Genomic DNA, 21377 nt, shown 5'->3' with positions numbered 1-21377 from the left:
AGCAGGGCCATCAGCTCACACATGGCGGAGAGCAGTGGGACCATCTGCAGCTCAGAGCTTTCTGGGCAGAAGTCGTCTAACACATGCGTGAACACACAAGAGCCGGGGTGCAGCAAAAATGGCAGCAAGTGATGAATCAGAATTCGAAATGGGCGGTTGTGTTTGCCAAGGGTGTCTGGAGGCAACAGCAAAGCATGCTGGAGGTTCCTTGGAGGTTTTTTTTGGATTGTATCTCGGTACATAGAGTTTACAGACCTAATGCTGAGACACACGGGCTGATTCTTATCGAGCATCGCGGCACGATAAGAAAGGTGTCCGATCAGCTCCAAGTTCCTTCTGCAGCATGACAACAACAACAACAGACACAGTCACAAGAAGAACAAAGAGTCATCCAACAGATGGTCTGAACCCCAGAGTAGCCGTACATCAGCATCAAGGCGTCAGTGTAGGATCACATGAGGAAACACGGAGACAGAAGAAATATACAGAAGAACTGGCAAGTTGTCCAAGATGCTTAGAACAAGAAGAACCGATGCAGTTTTAAAATCGAGTTGTATGTTTCTTGCACTATGAAGTCAGGCGATATTACTTGTGGCTCTATCTTTGAGATTATTTTCACTTTACTTTATTGCTTAAAAGTTCAGCACAATCCTTTACATTAAACCCCATTTAAAGTTAATCTCAGGCTATATTGGTCTGTCCCGTGTTTGGCCTGGCATGGTGAGAGTCAGATGTTTCCAGTCACACCGCAGACATTCTTCACATACTTCGATGCCTTAAGGTCTTACCCTGCAGCAGAGTATGTAATAGTGCGTTCATTAACAAGTGAAAGACGGCGGACTGAACAAATCTGACAACTGTAGTAATGCTAGATGGAGGGAACAGTTATGTTGTAAGATGTAAGATTATGCAAGTATGTACAGTATGTAAGTATAACGTGATACCTGGAACCATTTTCTTGGATAATACTAATTTAGGTATTGTAGATTAGCTGTAGTACCTGGTTGTGCCTCTTACTGTTGAATACTGTAGCGACCAGAGGAGGTGGGCAGTTCCATGTTAGCAGCAGGGAGCATTGTGGGTTTTTACGCTCATATATGGGCACTGTGAGGCTTAACAATATCCAACCAGTGTAGATGAGGTTAGGCAAGCCAGGATCAATTAGGATAGCAATCCTACATCCCAGTGATGTACGAAACAGCTGCCGTAGAACATGTCTGTGGCTAAAAATACGAGTATGAGCACAGGATAAATGCTTGATATGGTCAGTTTGTAATACAAATTAATCTATTATCGACCGATAACGCAACAGCAGATATATATGAATACATAATTCTATGCTGTCATCTAAGACACAGGAAACTGACAGTATTTATCTGTCTAGGCAAATAAAAAAGCTTCTTGCTCTGAAGATTTTCTTTGCCACATTCATAATTAGTGGATGCTGGTTGAGCACCAGCATCTCCAGAAACGGGCACAACCAGTCACACTGAACAGCCGTGATGAGTTACTGTCAGCTCGTCTGACGCCATCTTCACTGCCCCTCCTTCACCTCTCTCTGCTTGTGTGTCTGTTTCCATGGTCCATTAGACTGTAGCAGACCAATGAGTGGACTCGTGTGTGGAAACATCACACATATGGAGGAGCAGAGAAGAGCCTCACAACAGCAGTAGAGGCTGTACTGAAATGAAACAAGTGCACATCAATGAGAGAAATACCATAAACACACTTCTTTTTTTCTTTTTTTTGAGAGCACTGGCTGAATGGTACCGCCACTTTTCCAATATAGCGTGGGAGGTCACTTTGGGCTGGTTTAGAAGCGTGGGGAGGGCTGAGGTCCAAGGCAGGGACTCACGTGCACCAGCGTGTACTAACATGCTTGTGTGGTGGGACTGGCAGCCAGAGCACAGAACACAGACGCTGGAATTACAACACACACACAGAGGAGGTGTGACTTGAATTCCTGCTGAGGACACTATTACTCAACAATATCTTTACAGAGCAGATAGTTCTTTGCTTCTGTATAAATGCTTTATTAATGTTCAAAATCTTGAAATTAACATCTTTAAACATTTTCACATTTCAGCTGTCTTAAAGTAACATGTACTCTCTTTAATTCAATTGTTATTCCAAACACATCCAATTTAAAAAAACCAAAACAAAACAAACCCATTTTTAAAATTTTGTCAACCAGATTTGAGTTTTCTGATGCAGCACTTCCTCTGGCGTGAAATTCTTGATGCTAAGTACCTTACAGTTGGCTCGCGGCAATGGGCACAGTCGAGTAAATCTATAATCTGCACTGTATCCTATTACCTAAAATCTAAAGGCTCACTGTTCTGCATCAAAGTCATTCAAAAGTCACTCCAGCTTTCGGTCCCTCTCGTGCTGCTTCATGTTCCTGCACAACAAATCATGTGCTCACGGTAGAACACCATACGGACATAATGTAACGTTAGAAGAACATATTTGCATTTTAACAGGTGTTTTGCAGGCGTTAACTGACGGTGCAAACACCAGACATAACAGGCACTGCATATGATTTACATAGATAGAAATTAGCATCACTGAATCATCACTAACTAATCATGTAAACAAACATGGCTAGACTGCAATGAAGTGATGCAATAACTACCGAACGTTGAGAATATATAACTGCAACCTTCAGTGAGTACACATGCAGCTAAATATGTAGGAAACAGCAACGCGTCACTCCTGGCTCGTTTCCCTGCTTCATTACATTCTGTGTCAGGTGTTGCTCTGGCAGACTTCACCTCTGACGTGTGAAATTTACTTGTGAATGTCTGTATATATAATAAATGTATATTTATTGATGCTTGATGATGTGTCACTGACAGGCTTCACACATACACAGTCATGTTGTTTGTTATGTCATGCACAGACAGAGGAGGCAGAGAGAGGCCGGCTTTTATGGAAAGAAAAATGTGTCACTAGAAATTTTATTTAAATTTTTGGGGGAGTTTGGATTGTTTAACTTGAACAACTGTTTGAAAAAAAAACTGGATGTGACTCACATAGTTTGAAGTGGAGATGCGACTTCCATTTTTATACACCGGAGTGTCAAAGGTGCTGATGAGCCATAAAGAGTTCTGTGGATCTGAGCTTGATTGCATTTGTGTCTCAGTGAATTAAATTTGAACTATAAGAACTGAATTTGATTTCGAGAGAGTTTTAGTGAGGATCAAACACAATTTCAGAGCAACTGAATTCAATTTCATATTACATTCAGTTTCAAATTAGTGAAGTTTTGTTTCAATCTAATAAATCTAATTTTAAATTATGTAATTCAAATCCAATTTTTTTTAAAAATACTCTTCAAGTTGAACAACTAAAATTCAAATGATTCAAATTGAGTTTCTAGTGGAACAAACGTCAGCTCACGTACTCCGTCCTCTTACTGTGAGTTTTCATTGCTTTGAAATTCCCATTTTAGTTCTCCCCGCTCACATATTTTCAAAAGTCTGTTGTCAGACACTGAAATCGAATTAGAAATGTCACTGCAAGTCGTAAATACAATCATTACTACACTGTCATACCATGAAGAAAAAAAAAACCCTGGGCAGCAGCTGTGCGAGGAAATTGCCCATACTGACATTTAAAATGAGTGATCATAGAGAAAGGCCACAGAACATGTAATTTTAAAATATAGTTGGCAACATGGCTCTACAGGGTTCACCAGGACCTTTTAATATCACACACATTACAATTTAAATCCCATTTCATAAAGTAAAAAATAGCCTGAAATGATTTATTATTTATCATGTTTTTTTTTTTAGCCCTTCCAAGCAGTATTTAACAAAAAAAAATTCCAAATGGTATAATTTGTTTAAGTGACACTCCCTGGACCCAGATAAGAGGCATGAATGGGATTAATAGATTTGCCAATTAAGATGATTCATTTAGTTAACTTCGTTTAGTGTTTAGCTTAAACAAAAAGGAGGTCTGTTGGTGTCGACTGACGAGAATCCAACAGGCTTCTGTCGGCATGAACCATTGTTGTAACTGTCCCACTTTTACTTTGTATGTGGGTGTCTCCCGTCTGAGATGTTTTCCACTGAAACTGCACAAACAGTCAGATCCAGTGGACTTCAGGCATCACGGTGCCAAATTTTGAAACTCAGGCTCAGAGCAAACTTTAAAGAGTAAATGTACTTTATATTTCTGGTGTTCAGTTTGATCCTTCAACCCATGCACACAAATCTCTTTCGACGTGTGTAAATCAGATTGAGCCTGAGCAGAATAACTTAGCGCACATGAATACTGTGTGATTCAAGGAGCAGTTGCATTTCCTACGACTGCTTTTCTTTCAGACACTTGGAGGTCAACAGTGGCACAAAAAAAAGGGGAAGCAGATATTGAAATTAGCTGCTTTAACCCCAAACTGCATCCACGTACTCCGAGAGTGCAAAACATTGCCTTTCACCTCGTCCAATCCAGACGCACCTACACTAGAGGCAAGTGTATTCACTCGCAGCACGCGTACAGCAGGCTCCTGGGGTCGAAGAGAATAAATGCAATGTGCGAGATGGAAAAGTACTTTTTTGCAAGCTCATAAAAGTAAAAAACACTTTTCCTACTTTGCTTTTAATTAAATTCTTACACACATGTTAGACATGATTTCAGTGTTTTTTGTTATTTTTGTTGTCCAAATCAGTTTCTAATCTCCAGTATTTCCAAAACACAGTTAATTATTGATCTCTTCTCTATGATTTCTCCCAAATATTAAAAGAGGGTGCAGGTGTGGCCTTTCAAAAAAAAAAAAAAAAGCTCAATCCTCTACAACTTAGCCTTGACAGCGTTACACTCTACGACCCCAGCTGCTAGCATCTGCTCTATCTCTGCTGACTTAAAGCCGTACTCCGCCAGGACCTCAACCGTGTGTTCCCCAGTGTCAGGGTTGGAGCCCAGGCCAGGCTCAGCAGGGGTCCGAGATAGAACCGGGGCCGGTCGGGGGCTTTCATCCCCACTGGAGTCCTTCACGAAGGAGCCTCTTTCCTGGTTGTGTGGGTGTGAGCTCACCTGGTCGAAAGTCAACACAGGTGTGACGCAGGCATCGGTCCCATCAAAAACCCTCGACCAATCCGCCTGCGTCTTTGAGGCAAACCGCTGTGTGAAAAGCCGCCTAAGCTCTGGCCAATCATCAAAGCTCATCTGAGGAGGCAACTCTCCAGCGTCCAACCCTAAGCCTGGAGAAAAAAAAACAAAAAACACTTATGTAACCCAATGGAGAAACGTGTCAGCAGCAAAAGGGATGTAAAACAAGGCGCTGCTTTAGATCTTAAAACAGGAGTTGCCAGCGCATTGATCTCAGAGAAGATTTTGATCTTTGTGAAGTTCTAAGTTGGTCATGTAATTTAATTACACTCAGAAATCAGGATTGCCCTTCACACCCACACAATGACTACATGTGCTTGGTTTAAGTTACTGAAATTTCAGAGGAGATGCTTTTGTTTCACTTGGCAGGTTTAACACGTTTTTTATGCATTTCCTTTTTCATGAAATGCAGAGGACGGGGCCGTCTGACAGTGTTGTGTTTCTGCACAATGTGTGTGAAAATAAAACCTGCCAAAGCACACTACAGCATTTGTGATTAACTCCTGTGACATATAGTGCACGAGTTGGCTTTCTTTTAAGATTATGCAAAAGGAATTAATACAAGACAGTGTTTTCTTGGGCGGAAACAAATCTTGTCAGAGTTTCGGTGCAGGAGGTGATGCTGGGACGTGTATGAAATGTTTTGCTTGCATTACTGCTCTTTGGTTGTCAGAATACCTGCTGTGCTGAACTGTGTGCTTTGAATAAAATTGGTGTATATTCAATTTTGAGCCTTCGTTTGAGGCTACGCTTTATAATTGGATTGTGGTTGTTATGCCATGACGAGATGCGAGCGTCCCAACCTGACATGTGCTGCTTATTTTGTGAGTCATACTTTCACAGGTTGGTGCTGGGAGGTGAAGAGGGTGCTCATGATACTTTACGTTCCCCCAGGGTTCTGTTGATGTTGATGGCGTGGCAAGTGGCAGGTGCTTATACAGGTTTACTTCACAGTCTGAGATGTGTGTTTGCGTGCTACGAACCCTGAAGTAGCTGTTTGTAGAACTGTGGCTCTATGGCGCCCACAGCCATGTGCTTTCCATCTGAAGTCTCGTAGGTATCGTAGAACGGCGCTCCACTGTCCAACAAGTTCTCTCCTCTAGAACGGTCCCACAAACCAACACTGCGAGATTTCCACACGAATGAACCCGTATAGGCTGCTCCTTCCACCTGGAAAACAAACAGTGAGACAGGGAGAGAGAGTTAGAACATGAGGTGGAGTTCCCAGACAGCGATATTAAAGTGTGCATCAGTTTCTCTGCATCACTCACAGACAGAAACACTTTTGGAAGATTTTCTTAAATTACAAAGCGCACTGCACCTGCCCCTTAGTTACTCATTATGCTAAATCACCTCCAGTGTATGCTTACTTATATGTCAATCAAAGGAAATAGATTTTTAATAACACAGCAGAGAAAAAACACAGAGAACTTAAAATGCCATGCTTATGTTGGAAAATTAAATGTTGGCAGTTACTGGCTGACGTATTTCAGCAAAGTCTGTGACATTACGTTATATAAAGTTTATTCTGTTGGCATTCAACGTCTAAACCACCATCTGCCTATACTTAGATATATGTCTGCATTTGTGCACAAGCTTTTTTTGTTGGGGTTGGTTTAAAAAAAAAAAAAAAACTTGAGAAAACAATAGAGATTATTTTTTTGGGCTTATGCTAGTTCTCAGGACAGTGAAACGTGGAGACGAGTGGGGGAAGGACATGCAGCCGCTGGTTAGACTCGAACTGCGGCCGCTGCATCGGGGACGATAGCCCTTGTACATCGGTCACCGTCTTATCCAGTTGAGCTACTTGGGCGCCACGCATGTCATTATTTTAATTGAATCTGCTGCTGGGATGTAATCAGCCAGCATTTAAACATTATCCAACTAGAACATCAGTAACACTTCTTTAACAGAGGCTGCAACAGCGGTGACCATTGTCCCTTCTACTGCTGCTGATTGCAATCAATTCACTCAGCGTGGCCTCTAATGAACTATGTGGACTTTCACAATGCTTTGCATGTGCATTGTTCCAAACTGGCTCAACCATTTTCAGCCAAATTGCTGTTCTCTGAGTTATCAGGGACAAATAGCACAAAGGAAGAAGGCAGCTCCATCAGTGGTCAGGACTTCAGTGCTTGTACATTTTTTCTGGGTCAAAACCCAAACTCATGCATCAAACACTGAGTCCATGGGAAAGCTGGGATGCTGTTCTGAATGTGTATTTTTTCTTCTGAAAGTCTTTGGTCATGAAAAATGCATTTCTGAATTACAAAGAAATATGAGGCCAAGTTAATGCGGGCATTTGAAAAACAGACTTAATGCGATTTACACCTGTAATTTCCTGTACCCTGCATACTGTGACAAGTAGTTGACCGCCCATTGAAATGCAATAAATTGTTGTGCGTGCAGCAGGCATGAAAGCACTTGAAAATAGGGACAAAAATCGGCAGGATGACAGACAGCAGTTATATAAGTTGGTCCACTCTGTAGGACTGGCTGCTGTTACATTACAGCCGCTTTAATTCACTGTCTCCACAGTCAGTCTCCAGTTTTTAAATCTCTCAGAGCAAACGGCAACACAAACTAGGACAATTCCCAGTCTTGCACATGAATACTCTCATCATTATTTTCACATGGAAACATTTAAACTTGCACTCACTGACTTTTTTCCAGCTACTTGGAGGGAGCAAGTGAACAAACATAGACATACTGTGACCTTTAAATTGATTTGGTGAACATAACGGCCAACAGCTGCTTACTGGAGTCATGTTTGACTCCAATATTAACTCTCTGTTAGCTCCGTTTATGGTTGCTACCAACTCTTGGGGGAAATGTTGGACTCTTCAGCAGCTGAATGTTTCACTACATTCACCAGCTGGTCACTACCTGAGTCTGTCTGGTGTTAATGTGTTGCAGTGTAAAGAAAAAAGGGTTCAGAGTCTTCTCACTGAAATCAGTCGTTTCCAAAAACACAAGCGCAGTGAGAGTGAACCAAACAGTAAAGTCAAACAGCTAAGCAAAGAAATCACACAAATGAACAAAAGTGTCACGTTCCAAGAATGTGTTTTTTGATTTTTAGCCCAAAATACTACAGAGAAAGTTCATTTTATTACGACTGCATAACCCCAAGTTTTGAAATGGGCTGTTTTGGTGTCTGTAGCTTTAATGAGTCTGTGAATGACTGCACAGAGCAAAACAGTCGACACCACCAGAACATTAACAAGTGTGTGAGACCAAGACTTCATGTTGACTCTAACTAGCTCTCTCTACAGTACAGCTTTAGTTAACTCATGTGTATGGTGAGTTTGTCAGACAGTGTTGCCCTCATAGAACCAGTAGTTGAACGGTGCAAAGTAGCAGCTTGAAAATGGCTACAAAGTGCCTGCTGGTTAACATGTAGTTTTAATGGGCTGTGTTTCAGTCGCTATTTCATACTTGTTCCATTATCTGACAAAATACATTTTTGCTGCAATAAAATCCAGTATATTCAAGCGCAGAGAGTAGGAGGGAAGCAAATAGATATAAAGTGCCTCTGTTCCAAATTGTGAATTGTGTCATGCTGCTGTGGTCTGCCTCCAAAACTCTGCACAGTGTACATACCGTCTTTTTGTTCTGTGATAGTTTGAAGGATTGTATACTTTCAAAGCCTTGGGTCTTTGCAAATTTTTTTTACAATAAATCAAGTTGGACTCTGCAGCTGCCACTGTCTGAAACTGTAGCGCTGCCCAACCAGTGACTGCAGCCAAAAACAACTGACAATATGAGAACAGAAATATTTAAAAAACAAAAACAAAAAAAAACAAGCAAACAAGCATGATGGGACCCGTAAACTTATATTTTTCTGCACCTGTTGACAGGTATTGTGGCCCACTGCTCATCAGCAAAGTGCTCTAACTTGTCAGAGACAGTTTTGTTTGTTTTTTTAATTATTCTTTTCAACCACAATTCAAAAGCAATATCTTATTTCACTAAATTCTAATTTAGCAAATTTTTATGTATTATTACTTTTTTTCAGCTTCTAGTTGTTTGAGTGACTATTGGGAATTTTGAGAATAAATTTGAGGACGACTGTGTATCTGCTGCTGGGATAGGCTCTAGGACCCTAGTGAGGATTAAGCGGTGTACAGATAATGGATGGATGGATGTATATCTGGCTTCATCGATGGACTTAAACGACAACATTCTGTCATTCAGATACGGATCACTTTTATGTTCACGTTGCAGCTTCATCCAGACAGTGACGAGAGATGCAGAACACGCATGACATTTGCCTACATGCAAGATTGGGCAGTACATGCTGTAGGTCAATGATTTATAATACATGAGGTTGTGTCACCCACAAGACGGTGTCAGTACGTTGTAATCTTGTGCGTGGCTCTCCATTCATATGACTGCATGCAGTTCAGACACACGGTGCTGTGCCGAGAGTCTTTCACAGAAAAGTCACCGGGCTGCTAACTCAGACATGACGCTCACATGCTGTCAGATTTATGGAAAGGACTGCATGTCTGAAAGTGGCTTAAATTGTCCACAGGTGTGAGTTTGCTAGACAGGAAGGTAGCATGGAAAGAACTGAAGGCTGCCTCCAATTCAGTTCTGTGCATACTGGGGTTAGCTTCAGCCCACGCAACCCTCAAGGGATAAATAGTTAGAAATGGATGGATGAATGAAGGGTAATGATATGATTGATAACACGCTACTGATGTTAGATGTTTGGGGCACAGCTGAGAGTAAATTACATGTCATGTCAGAAACATTCTCCCAGCCCGAGCACGTCACAGGCGACAGTTGGGAGGCAGATGGTGCATCGGCTGTCATTTCATGTTTACTGAGCTGGCATTGAGAGTCACAATGGAAAGATGTTCCATTGTCAGACAGAACAGGTATTTCTACAGCTTCACAATAAGATTTGCTTCCACCGAAATACAGATTTAAAAGTCCTACTATGTGTAATGTCTCATGGTTTTTCGGGATGTTAGTCTTTCTCCACTTGGCATTATTTCTGGGCATTGTGGCTGAAGTGAAAATCCTGACAGAGCATTTGCTTGTACAATTTATTTATTTGCTGTTTATTTCTACTCAATCATTTGAATTTTGTAAGGTACAAAACCAGCTACAACTCAATTTATTCCCAGAGGATTAATTAGAAATTATTCTGATATGTTACTGAGCAATTTTATTTGAGCTTTGCTGCTTTTGCTCGTCTTATGACTCTCAAACAATGTTGTATTATATGCTATTTGGGGAAGAACTTTTTTTCTTTACTTTGTTTTGTTCAGTGTTTCAAAATTAAATGACAACTTGATTAATCAACAAAATAAGATATAATAATTTCAATTGATAATATCTATTGTAACAATATTATTATTGCACATGCATGTTTGGCATTATTTTGACACAAATGTCAATTATCACAACTATCAATTTGTGCATTTCAATCCTTCTGTGACTCGTGCAGATTGACCCGAGGCTGCGGCCTTTACCAGGAGATCGTACCAGTGGGGGGGCGTGCATTTAAAACAAAACTTAATTCTGAGTGGCAGCAGCTTTTTTGAAGTGTTTCCAATGAGGAGAGAGTGTGTATATCCATATAGAGGAGCTGCACCAAGTGTCCTTTCCTAGAACGCTCTGCCTTTGAGTTAAAAATGAGCTTTTTGGAAAGACACTGGTGTCGTCACTGTTGTTCTTTATTATGCAGCCAGTTACATGAATGGGATTCTTCACCCTTGTAACCAAGAAAGTAGAGAAGTAACTCGTGGCCGTGTCTGTATGTGATGGAAAACTACTGAGGATTGTTTTTCTGTTTCTCCAGGTGGCTAATAGTGTGTGAAGAAGTTCTTAGAGAGATATGCTGCTGCAGGAAGTTGCACTCCTGCCACAGAGGGCTACACTCCTGTGACAGATAAGAGGGAAATTACTGATACAGTCCTGTATGCAAGGTGAAAGAGAAACATGACGCAATCCTCCCATGACAAGACAAAGACAAATTGTCGAAGAACAGAAAGAATTTGTCTCTCCATAGGTAGCGTACGAAGAAGAATATAAATCCTGAGAGTCCTTTTACTCGGGGAGCTCCTCTCCCATAACCCTGTGTTGTGTGAGATTCTGTGAACTGCTGAATAAAGAGACCTTGACTTCAAGATCCTCTTTGAGAGTGTTGATTCTTCTCCACCCACAGTATGATGCATCAAAAAACAAATTATCACAATAAGGGGGGATGCTAAAACAGTGGTTAGAGAGGTGACATTGTTGTCACAGTAACAACAGCCCTGCCAAGCATGGAAGCACTTTTTGGATGAGATAAAGCACTCTCTAGCGCCCTGCCAGCACTTTTCAGCCAGAGAAAAACGCTATTTGTGTGCACGGTCTGATGAATACATTAATAATCAAGAGACAGCGCTGCAGAGACAGTCCTAAGGACATTTATACTTCTAAACTAAATAAACTGAGGCTTGCTTGAAAACTACGCACACGGTACTGTAGGGGACATAAAACCCAGTTAATCCTCTGAACTTCAAACGGTTTCCTGCTCTCGTCATGATTTTCCTCACTGTGGGCCTTTTTTTTTTTTTTTTAAACAACTATATAACCTGCACCTCTATGGAAATAGCACAACAATGGCTAGAATTAGAAAGAAAAAAATATCTTTTGTGCAGTATAACAAAGGCATAATGTAATATTTCATTTAAAAAAAAGATAGCTAAACTTCCTTTTACAGTTTATTCAAGAAATACCTCAAGAATGGAATGAACATGTGCAGCTTTTTACCAGTGTTTGCAAAAAAAAAGTGACTGCATACTTAATTACTTTAATTTGCTTTCATACTTTTTCCCCATCATATGCACAGCCTACAGTTCAACCAAAAAGTTCCTATATTGCTGTGACATGAAGCCATTAGTGACAGCTGAGTCACTAATAACTTGATGGTCGCATCGAGGGGCTCAGAATTTTTTGTTTGTACAGAATCTATAAATGACGAACAACAGTTACTAGCCGTTAATTGTTGGCACTTTTTAGATGACACATGTGGAGTTAAGTGATTTAGATGTATTATCACTTTTAAAGCTTACGTTTCCCCATAAAAGAACACGTCACAGTACTTCAGAGTTGTACCTTTGGAAGCTTGAAAAAAAAAAAGCTATGACAAATGGTATCATTTTGGAGTTTCTTGAAAGATGCCTTTCAAAGGTTTTGGGGTCCAGAGGTTAAAACCACAGCTGACATCAGAACATCCCACACAGAATCAGTGGCCATTTTATTACCTGTACAGTCTAATCACTGCAATTGTTCTGCTTTTATGCTGTTAATGGTGTTGCTGACGTCATTATATTGAGAGGTGTTTCTAATATTGTTCCTGCTCTCAGGTAATAAAGAGGACAAACACTTGCCTTTCAATATAACAAACTAATACAGTGTATTTAACTGTGACCTCAATAACAAACACATAATATGAGCTGCACATGCCCGACTTCAATCTCGAGCCTTACAAATGCCATAAAGAGACCAATTTTATAGCAAAGCTGTTGTACTCAGTCGCAATTATCTGAACAGGTATGTTGAACAAAGTGGCCACTGAGTGTACCTTTTCCATCTCATGACATCCACATGCGTACATCAATCAGCTACTCCTTGCGTCACAGCTTGCAGGTGAGAATTTAAAACATGAGACGGCAGCAATCCATGTTTACATGTCCCTGGTGAGACACGTATATATGGCCCTGCCCTCATGCCACCCACTTACAAGTCTGCTGGCGTGACATAGAGGCACAGCGCGAAATAATAAATTAAACCAGTCGTGATAGATTGTTAGACAGACACATTATTCTCCTGGGCTTTCTCAAATGAAAAACGGGCAGTGCAACGATGTACACTAGAATACACGGGGGAGAAAAGTGAAAGAATAAGCGCCTACTGACTGTACGTGACTGATTCAAAAATAATTATAGCAATTAAAATACAGAGCTTGATTAAAGTGGCAACAAGTATTTTTATCTGATTGTCAGAGTAAACACCACCCACATTCAATCTTCAGGTACTTAACCTAATTAAAGTAAAATAAATAAACCAAAATTAATTTTAAAAAACAACATAAAAACTGGAACTATCACATATATCTTAAAATTGGCAGCACAAAAGGTTTATACAGTTAGTTTCAAGGTGGTCGGTTCAATATCAGACCAAACATGATCTTCTTTCTGTTTTTGTTGAACATTATGATTCCATGGTGAAGCTGAGCTTTGACCTTTTTTGATAAAAAATATCATCGCTTCATCATTTTGTCCTCTTGGTCAAAACTAGCATATGATTTTTTGGGTTATGGCCAACAATGTGTTTTGTGAGATCACAGTGACCTTTGACCACCAACTTTTAATCACTTCCTCCTTCATCCAAGTGAATTTTTTTGTGCCAGAGGCAGTAAAATTCCTTCTAGGCTTTTCTGAGATATCGTATTAACAAAATTAGATGGAGTGGCAACTCAAAAACATAAAGCAGGACAAAAAGCGGTCAGAACTATATGTTCTTCAGGGGAACAGCACCATTTTACACAGTGAAAGTGGAGTTAATGTAACTCAAGTGACAACAAGTATATGATGTCTCCTGTGACTGGAGGAGCTCTCTGAAGTCTGATAAAATAACAGGTCTTCCGACTAAATTTCAATAATTCAAATCATCAGTTCCTCCGAGCCGAGTCTTATTTCATCAGCTGATTCATTGAAGTTTGCTTCAGTTGTGTGATTGGGAACTGGGAACCGCAGGATAACAGGATAACAGCATGACAGGCTTTATTAACTGTGTCTTGTCCTAAAATTACCTGAACCTGAATGGGATTCGCTTATGTCAAAGTCAGTTAAACATTCTCTGAATTAGATGCTTGTTCAATGTCCTCTGCTGCTCTCCTCTGGGACTTGAAACTTTTTTGTCAAATTTAATGTTTTCAAATGATCAGCAAAGGATTTGAAGTCGTACAGGCAGAACATAAGACTCTCAGAGGCTGTAAAAGGAGTGAGAAACAGTTTTCATAATTGTAAGTAAAGTCAACTGTACGTAGAGACATCAACTAGCCACAACAATAAAACCACAGTGAACGACATTGATCATCTTGGTACAGCAATGTTCTGCGATTAAACTTTGGTTCCTGGTGTTCATGTGCGTGTTTCTTTGATGTGTATCAACTAACTACCTAAATATTGTAACAGACCGAGCTCATCCCTTAATGGGCCTCCCAGCATGACCATGCACCACAACATAAAAACTTCTCAGGAAAAGCTAGAGGAACAGGACAAGTGCTGACAGGAAGTGCTGACACAGCCTCCAATCTGCCCCCATCCCAAACCCATCAGGCACCACAAGATGCATCACAGCATGTCTGATCCATGGAGGATCAGACCCAAAGGACCCACTACCAACATCCTGGTGCCTAGCACTAAAGATCTTGATCTGCAACAGTGTTTAGGTGGTTGGTGTGTGTTTTAAAGCTACATCTGCGTAAACAACAGGGCCCAAGGTTTCACCTGGCAACGGTTTTAATGTTGTGGCTGATGGTAGACAATGGTTTTTATTTCTTATTTTTTTCGTGACTGCTGTGCTCCACCAAACCAAGGCAAATTTTTGCATGTGCAAACCTACTTGGCAACAAACCTCAGTCTGATATTTTCAAAGCTTGTCCTTCTTTGTGCAAGTCTAGAAGGCTTCAAGACCTAACACCTACTTGTTACAAATCAGAGGCTGCCACAAAATGTATGAAAACTACACAGATGAATCCTGATGCTTCATCAACAATTTCCCTGAGGTTCTACCAAAGGGATCAAAAAAGTACTATCTATCTATCTATCTATCTATCTATCTATCTATCTATCTATCTTACAACCAAAAAAAATTTCAAGAAGTATAGGAACTTAATGAAATAAAGACCTAAATTCTAACTTGACACAGAGTTAAAATAAAGCACAAGCTGAAATAATTGTGCCTCAGCTTTATGGAAGTAAATCACACCAGTATCCCCTCATCTGTGCACAGTAGCTCAGTGAGTAAAATACTTGCATAACCTAAAAGAAAAAAAATGCTGGAGATATGATACAATAAATATCTGATTGTGCTATGTACAGGAAAACAGAAAAAACATGCCCTCTCTCAAAAAGATGTACGACTTTGCTACTTTATGGGGCGCCCGGATAGCTCAGTGGGTTTGGCGGGCGACCCATGTACAGGGGCTTTAGTCCCTGCAGCGGCTGTGGTTCGATTCCAGCCAGCAGCTCATTTGATGCATGTCGTTCCCTCACTCTTCTCCCCACATTTCTCTATCATCACTGTCAACTATCAGTAAAGGCAGAAAAATATGTCTTAAAAAAACGTTGCTACTTTAACGACTTAATGAGAGGGATTGTGCTTTGTAACCTCCCAGCAGCTTTACAGCACAGCAGGATTTAGAGACTTTGAAGTACTTTTCAAGTAACTGCGCTAAAGGGCCTGTCCAACTTATCCCACTAATCCCCACACAAAGTTTGCCACAGTGCAGTGCACCATCACCTGGCAGCATGATGCACAGCAGTACAGAACACACAGCAGCATGTAGTTTGCAGCATTTTACTAACTTAACTGCTTAGGGAATTTGCTCTGCTGTGATAACTTTCCTGGGCTGTTAGTCTACTTTTCTGTGTCTAATCAGTCTTCACTCTGGATTATCTGGTTTGTATTTCTCCTTATCACTGGTATCTGTGGCAACACATCCACTCCAACCTTGGACAGTGGTTGCTGCAGGGCTGCTGTCACTGTGAATTTGCCCTAAGCTCAACCTATGACATGAGTGTGGCTGCAGTTTTCAAAGCATCCCTGTGACACGAGTGAAGAAAATATCAAAGAAGCACTCATGCATATGTATGAAAATGACTCAGCGCCAGGGCTGCGCTTGTTTACAGGAGTTACTCTCACCATGCTGGCATCAATGACCTGTCCTTTCCCCGACTTTGTCCTCTCCAGCAGTGCTAGAACGATTCCCAGAGCGCAGGTGAGACCACCACCAGCAAAGTCTGCTACCAGATTCAGTGGCGCGTAGGGCTTCTCTCCACTGCGACCCAGCCGGGATAAAAGACCTGCGACGGGAATAAAGAGACGAAGTATTCACCCTAAATGAAAACAACTATTTACTTCAGCAACAAAACATCGAAAAGGAAAATTTACCTGAACTGCAAATGCAAACAGGAATGATTTAATATATTCAAGGGTGTGCAAGTGTACATAACTTGTTCATTCAACCTGAGAAATTCACTGCTTGTGTGGTTAAATCAAATAAATATGTGACGTCTGCAGAGGACATCTTTCTCCTCTGCTGCTGTCAAACAGATATTAAAAAGGATCTTCGACAAGAACAAGAAATGTGGAGATGCAGAAATTTTCTCAAAAGTTATATTCCCACGTTTTTACTTTCCTCTGCTGCCCTGGGTGCCAATTAAAGAGACATACCTACTGTGGCAGTTGTCTAGACAGACTACTTTGATGTGTAATAAGGCTCGACAAAATACACTGAACATTCTGAAAAAATCATTAGCAATCATTAGTCCAAGGTCACCTTTTGCAGTAGTGTATGTAAATGTTTGTAATGTTAGAAGGGGTGTGCTGGGGATGGCACTGATGGTTAAAAACAGCACTTTTCCCTCAATTTGCATTGATGATTTCAACCCCTTTATTCCTTTTCAGATGCAGCTAGGTTCACTCTGTGTGCTGCAAAAACAGACTGAGCAGGCCAAAGGCCAATTCATGCTTTTTGGTTCCACATGACCGCAAGTGTTGGTGTGATGCAGGGCTTGTCCTATATACGTCAGTGAGAGAAGTCTGTTTGTGTGAAGTCTAAACTTTGCGACCGCTAGAATACCAGCACTGCAAGTCAACAAACTTGCATGCCTCGGGCTGTGACAGGCGATTATGTGTCATCCACCGCTTTAGAATTCATCCTTAAAAGAGTTCTAATTGAAGTGGTCGCTGTTGGACTGTGGAGGTGCTTTGATTTGTACATGCTTTTCATCCATGGAGCCCAAACACAGTGGGAAGTCTCCGAATTCTTCTCAGAAACATCCACGGCAGCCCTCAGTGTTTTTCTGTCTTCAGAGGTGCAATGAGACCGTCTGTGTTGCTGCCTGAGATTTAGCTTCAAAATTGCAGTATGAATGCAACCACATGTGCAAATAAATTACTTCTATTAAGCAGAGCGTCTGTTACAGGAGCACTTGAAAGGTGTGCTTGTAAAACAAACAGAGTGAAAATATTACACACAACAATTCACATCAGCATGAACATAAGCCCGATTCTTTGTTTCCATCTTTCACACGCTGTTGATCCATCCATCCATTATCTATACAATGCTCAATCCCCACCAGGGTTGCAGGGGGCGCTGGAGCCTCTCCCAGCTGACTTAGGGTAATAGCAGGGGACACCCTGGACAGGTCAGCAGTCTATCACAGGGCTACACTTAGAGACAGACAACCAAGCACACCCACATGCACTTTGGATGAACGGATTGAGATACAGACAGACAACTCTCCATACGCATGGACAAATAGTTTTGCTGCAATAATGCCCCCATAAGAGGCCATCTTTGCACTGCTTTTGAATGCCATTAATGGACAACACACACAAATCAAACAGCCTATTAAGTCTGTAGGAATTTTCAAGGTCGTTAAAAAGCAGTTGAGCTAAACACAGAGAAAGTACAAAGGGAACAAGCTTCATTGGCTTCTCACAAGAATCATGGATTATCTTTTTTTTTTTTTTAACCATCATTATAAATACATGATGCAATTCTGTCAGTCTGCAGTGTAAGGTGTATAAATATTTGAGACATGAACAGTGTGCTCTGACCTGACATGGCGAGGTAGTTGATGTCATGTCCAGCTGCGGTGGCATAAGACCCACTCTGGCCGTACCCCGTCAATCGGGTGTAGATCAGACGAGGATTTTCCATCAGCAGCTCACGCGGACCGAGACCCAACTTCTCCATCACACCTGAGCAGTCAGAGGAAAGTCAATCTATACTTTCATTAAAAAAAAACACCTTTTCTCTACCAGTGTCTGCTTACATTAGTTCTCACTCAGCAGGAACCCTGGGGACTGGAGAATCACTCTTTTGATCCTGGAAATATGGATTGAGTTTTGTTCTTTCAAAGTCTTATGTGGTTTATTGGAAAATGCAAAAACTCTATCAGCAGATGACAACGTTTAATTAAAATGATCTTTTGAGATTGAAATGAAGGATTGGGTTGCTTTTATCTCCAAAGTTATAAATTTGTCTTTTCCCATCTAATCATAAGCAGTTTTAATTAATTTTTTTACAAGTGCTTACATATATTCTAACATTACCACAATGAAACGTTTTAAAAAGAACTGTAATGATTCTTGTTTTCTACATTTACTCAAGCAAATGCACTCACATTCTGTACTAGAGTACAAAGTTCAGGTACGAACACTTTGTTCTGACCTTTACGATAGGGTTCAAGGACCACGTCAGACTGAACACAGAGCTTCCTGAGCAAGGTTCTGCCCGCCTCCGTCTTCAGGTTGATGGCCACAGATCGTTTTCCTCGCGCTTGTGTGTCCATAGACATGGCAACCTTGGTGCGGTCCACACGGATCACCTTGGCTCCGAAGTCTGCTAGGATCATACCGCAGAACGGTGCTGGAGCCAGGCCGGCCAATTCAATAACTCTCACCCCAGCCAGTGCCATGATGAAAGGACTGCAGGGCCAAATACCAGAAACACGTCTCAGTATAATGCAGTCCAGTGTAACGCCAACAGCAGAAATGAGGTCTACTGAGTTAAGATCAGAGTTTGTGATGTTATTAGGAGTTTACTGACTAATATTGAGCTTTACATTTGTCACAGTTGAGGTGTTTTTATAATTAAGTACTTGGGTAATTATTAGATCAGACAGAAAACTTTAAGCAACTTCTTACTTTGTGTTATTGGAGTTTCTGTTATTTTTTTTATTTAAAAAAAACAAAACAAGAATTGAGGGTCAACCCTCAATTTAAACTACTTTAACTACTATTAAGCTGGTATCGTTTGCAGAGCTGTAGTCCTTCATGTCCCTGAAAAAAACTACTTTTCTATATTTAAAATCAAAGAGTTGAAACAATTAGCTTAATAGTTGATCTACAGCAATACAAAATAGTGAGTACATGTCTGATGCTCTCTGATCTTAACCTCTCAAATGGGAGGACTTAAGGCATTTCTGTATCTTATATCGCTAAATTAAGAGAAAAGATTTAGCTCGTTATCAGTTGACAATCAATACCCATGTTTTAATTATCTGTGATATAAAGCAGGGCCAAACAAATTGGGGGAAACTTCTAACTGTATATTGGTATGCAATACAGTTTTTAAAGTCAAGCTTCAGTTCGACATTCACCATGTAACACATTTAAAAGGTGGTAAAGCATTAGCCCTGAACTACTCTATATAAAGGGCTGCAAGGTGCAGTTGGTTAGCGCTGTTGTCTCGCAGCAAGAAGGTCGCCGGTTCGCGTCCCGGTGGGGGCACCGGGATCTTTCTGTGTGGAGTTTGCATGTTCTCCCCACACAGTCCAAAAACATGTTGAACATGTTGGTTGTCTGTCTCTAAATGGAGCCCTGTGATAGACTGGTGACCTGTCCAGGGTGTCCCCTGCCTTCACCCTAAATCAGCTGGGATAGACTCCAGCCCCTCCGCCACCCTAGTGAGGATTAAGCGGTGTATAGATAATGGATGGATGGATACTCTATATTATAATGGAGAATGTGAATAGATTCCAAAATATGATTATTGCAATTTCTATTATATATGAGGAAACAAACAATGGAACACAGAGTAATCACCAGAGACGCTGTGACTGTGTTACATTAAAAAAAAAAGTAATAAAAACAAAACTATTAAGACAGTAATAGAATCTCTCTGTAACCAAACTAACATTGAAAAAGGAAAGTCATTACCTTAAGGCTCAAAGCAGCTTTTAAGTACTGCACATAATGCAATCTAGTTTAATAAAGTCACAACAACAAGAGATAAACTCTGGGTCAGAATCACTAAATAATGCACATCCTAAATGGCAGCTTTAGGGATTTGCTATTTGTACTGTTTGAAAATGGATGTCGATTTTAAAACAATTAACTGTTTAGCCCTGCTACAGGGGCTATGTAATGAGTATGAGCTTGAATATCTATGTAAGTCTTCACTTACGTTAACAGAAAGTTTGACAAGAAACTGTTAGTCCACTGTTAGCATAATGTTGCCATGAAAGCAGCACACCACACAGTGAGCAGCATTTTTAGACTATATTTGTTCAAAATTTTGTAAAGTTAAATACGCCGAATCATCTGTTAAGAGTCCAGTTTTCTTTTAAGCTATTGGATGTCCTCATAACTATACATGAAATACTTTGATTGTGAAGAAATCCTAAAAACCTGATGATTCTCAGGCGAGTTCTGACAGGCTTCTCTTGCCGCCTCTTGGTCTCACCTGCTGTCACTTTTAAACGTTGGACTTTGAAGCTCAGCCAAAGTACACGACTTTTCACAAAGTACAAACTGTCATGTCTTCTCAAGGACAAATGCCAAGCCCGACACGATACAAATACTGCATGTACTCTAAACAAACATTATCTGACATGACTTAAATGATAAATACCAGCTTACTGGAGCATCAGTGTGCGAATCATTGACACAAAGTTGGGCTAGAAACAGGCTCCTTCTTGGTTCAACCGTTTGGTTCTCAGTGCTGTTATGAACGACAAGACAACAACTGCGACAGTAGTAGACAACGTCTTTATGCACTAAACAAGAGTTTTATGCCACGAACAAACAGTTTGTCCTACCTTTACTCACAAGTTCAGGGCAGGACAGACACCCCTGTCGTAGCTTTGTAAACACCGGGGCACCAGAGCTCTGTGAACATTGAACATAAAGCCGTTAAATGTGTCAAACTCACCTGGCGGTAGATCACATGCTGGATACACAACAACCAGCGAAACACTTTAAATAATTCATGTAACAAGACATCTTAGATCACACGGGCTATTTAGACCAAAACAAAACGTAATAATTTTACTTTTGTGCATAAAAAGTGCCATAAAAAGTACATTTTAAGTACATAATGTAACCTGACTCCGCCTCGCCGAGCAGCTTTTGGTGTACGCCGAAAAGTTATACAAGCAAACCGTATTTACACAGTACTTCCTGGTGACCTCAGTGTGACAGCCGCAGGACTTCTGGGTAATGAAGTTTTTAATCTTTTAACA

The 21377-nt window shown here is 40.7% G+C and overlaps 1 protein-coding gene across 1 annotated transcript; it reads right to left on the bottom strand.

Moving 5' to 3' along the window:
- Positions 1-2009: 2009 nt before the first annotated feature.
- Positions 2010-21032, bottom strand: amacr (alpha-methylacyl-CoA racemase). Its single transcript, XM_008293756.1, has 6 exons — positions 20955-21032; positions 18584-18840; positions 17968-18111; positions 16045-16205; positions 6099-6285; positions 2010-5207 (listed from the first exon to the last, which is right to left on the bottom strand). The coding sequence occupies exons 2-6, from the start codon at positions 18828-18830 to the stop codon at positions 4798-4800; spliced, it is 1149 nt and encodes a 382-aa protein (XP_008291978.1). The 5' UTR covers positions 18831-18840; positions 20955-21032; the 3' UTR covers positions 2010-4797.
- Positions 21033-21377: the final 345 nt, after the last annotated feature.

Source organism: Stegastes partitus, unplaced genomic scaffold (assembly GCF_000690725.1).
Source record: "Stegastes partitus isolate 25-593 unplaced genomic scaffold, Stegastes_partitus-1.0.2 Scaffold909, whole genome shotgun sequence".
Classification (NCBI taxonomy): Eukaryota; Metazoa; Chordata; class Actinopteri; family Pomacentridae; genus Stegastes; species Stegastes partitus.
This window is presented reverse-complemented; position numbering and strand designations above follow the sequence as displayed.

What these genes read in the sequence shown, in the direction of transcription:
- amacr (XM_008293756.1), bottom strand. Translation starts at nt 18,830, where the DNA reads ATGGCACTGGCTGGGGTGAGAGTTATTGAATTGGCCGGCCTGGCTCCA. An exon ending in AGGTCATTGATGCCAGCATG is followed by an intron (nt 6,286 to 16,044) that starts GTGAGAGTAACT and finishes TTTGTTTTCCAG; the next exon opens with GTGGAAGGAGCAGCCTATAC. An exon ending in CTACAAACAGCTACTTCAGG is followed by an intron (nt 5,208 to 6,098) that starts GTTCGTAGCACG and finishes TTTTTTCTCCAG; the next exon opens with GCTTAGGGTTGGACGCTGGA.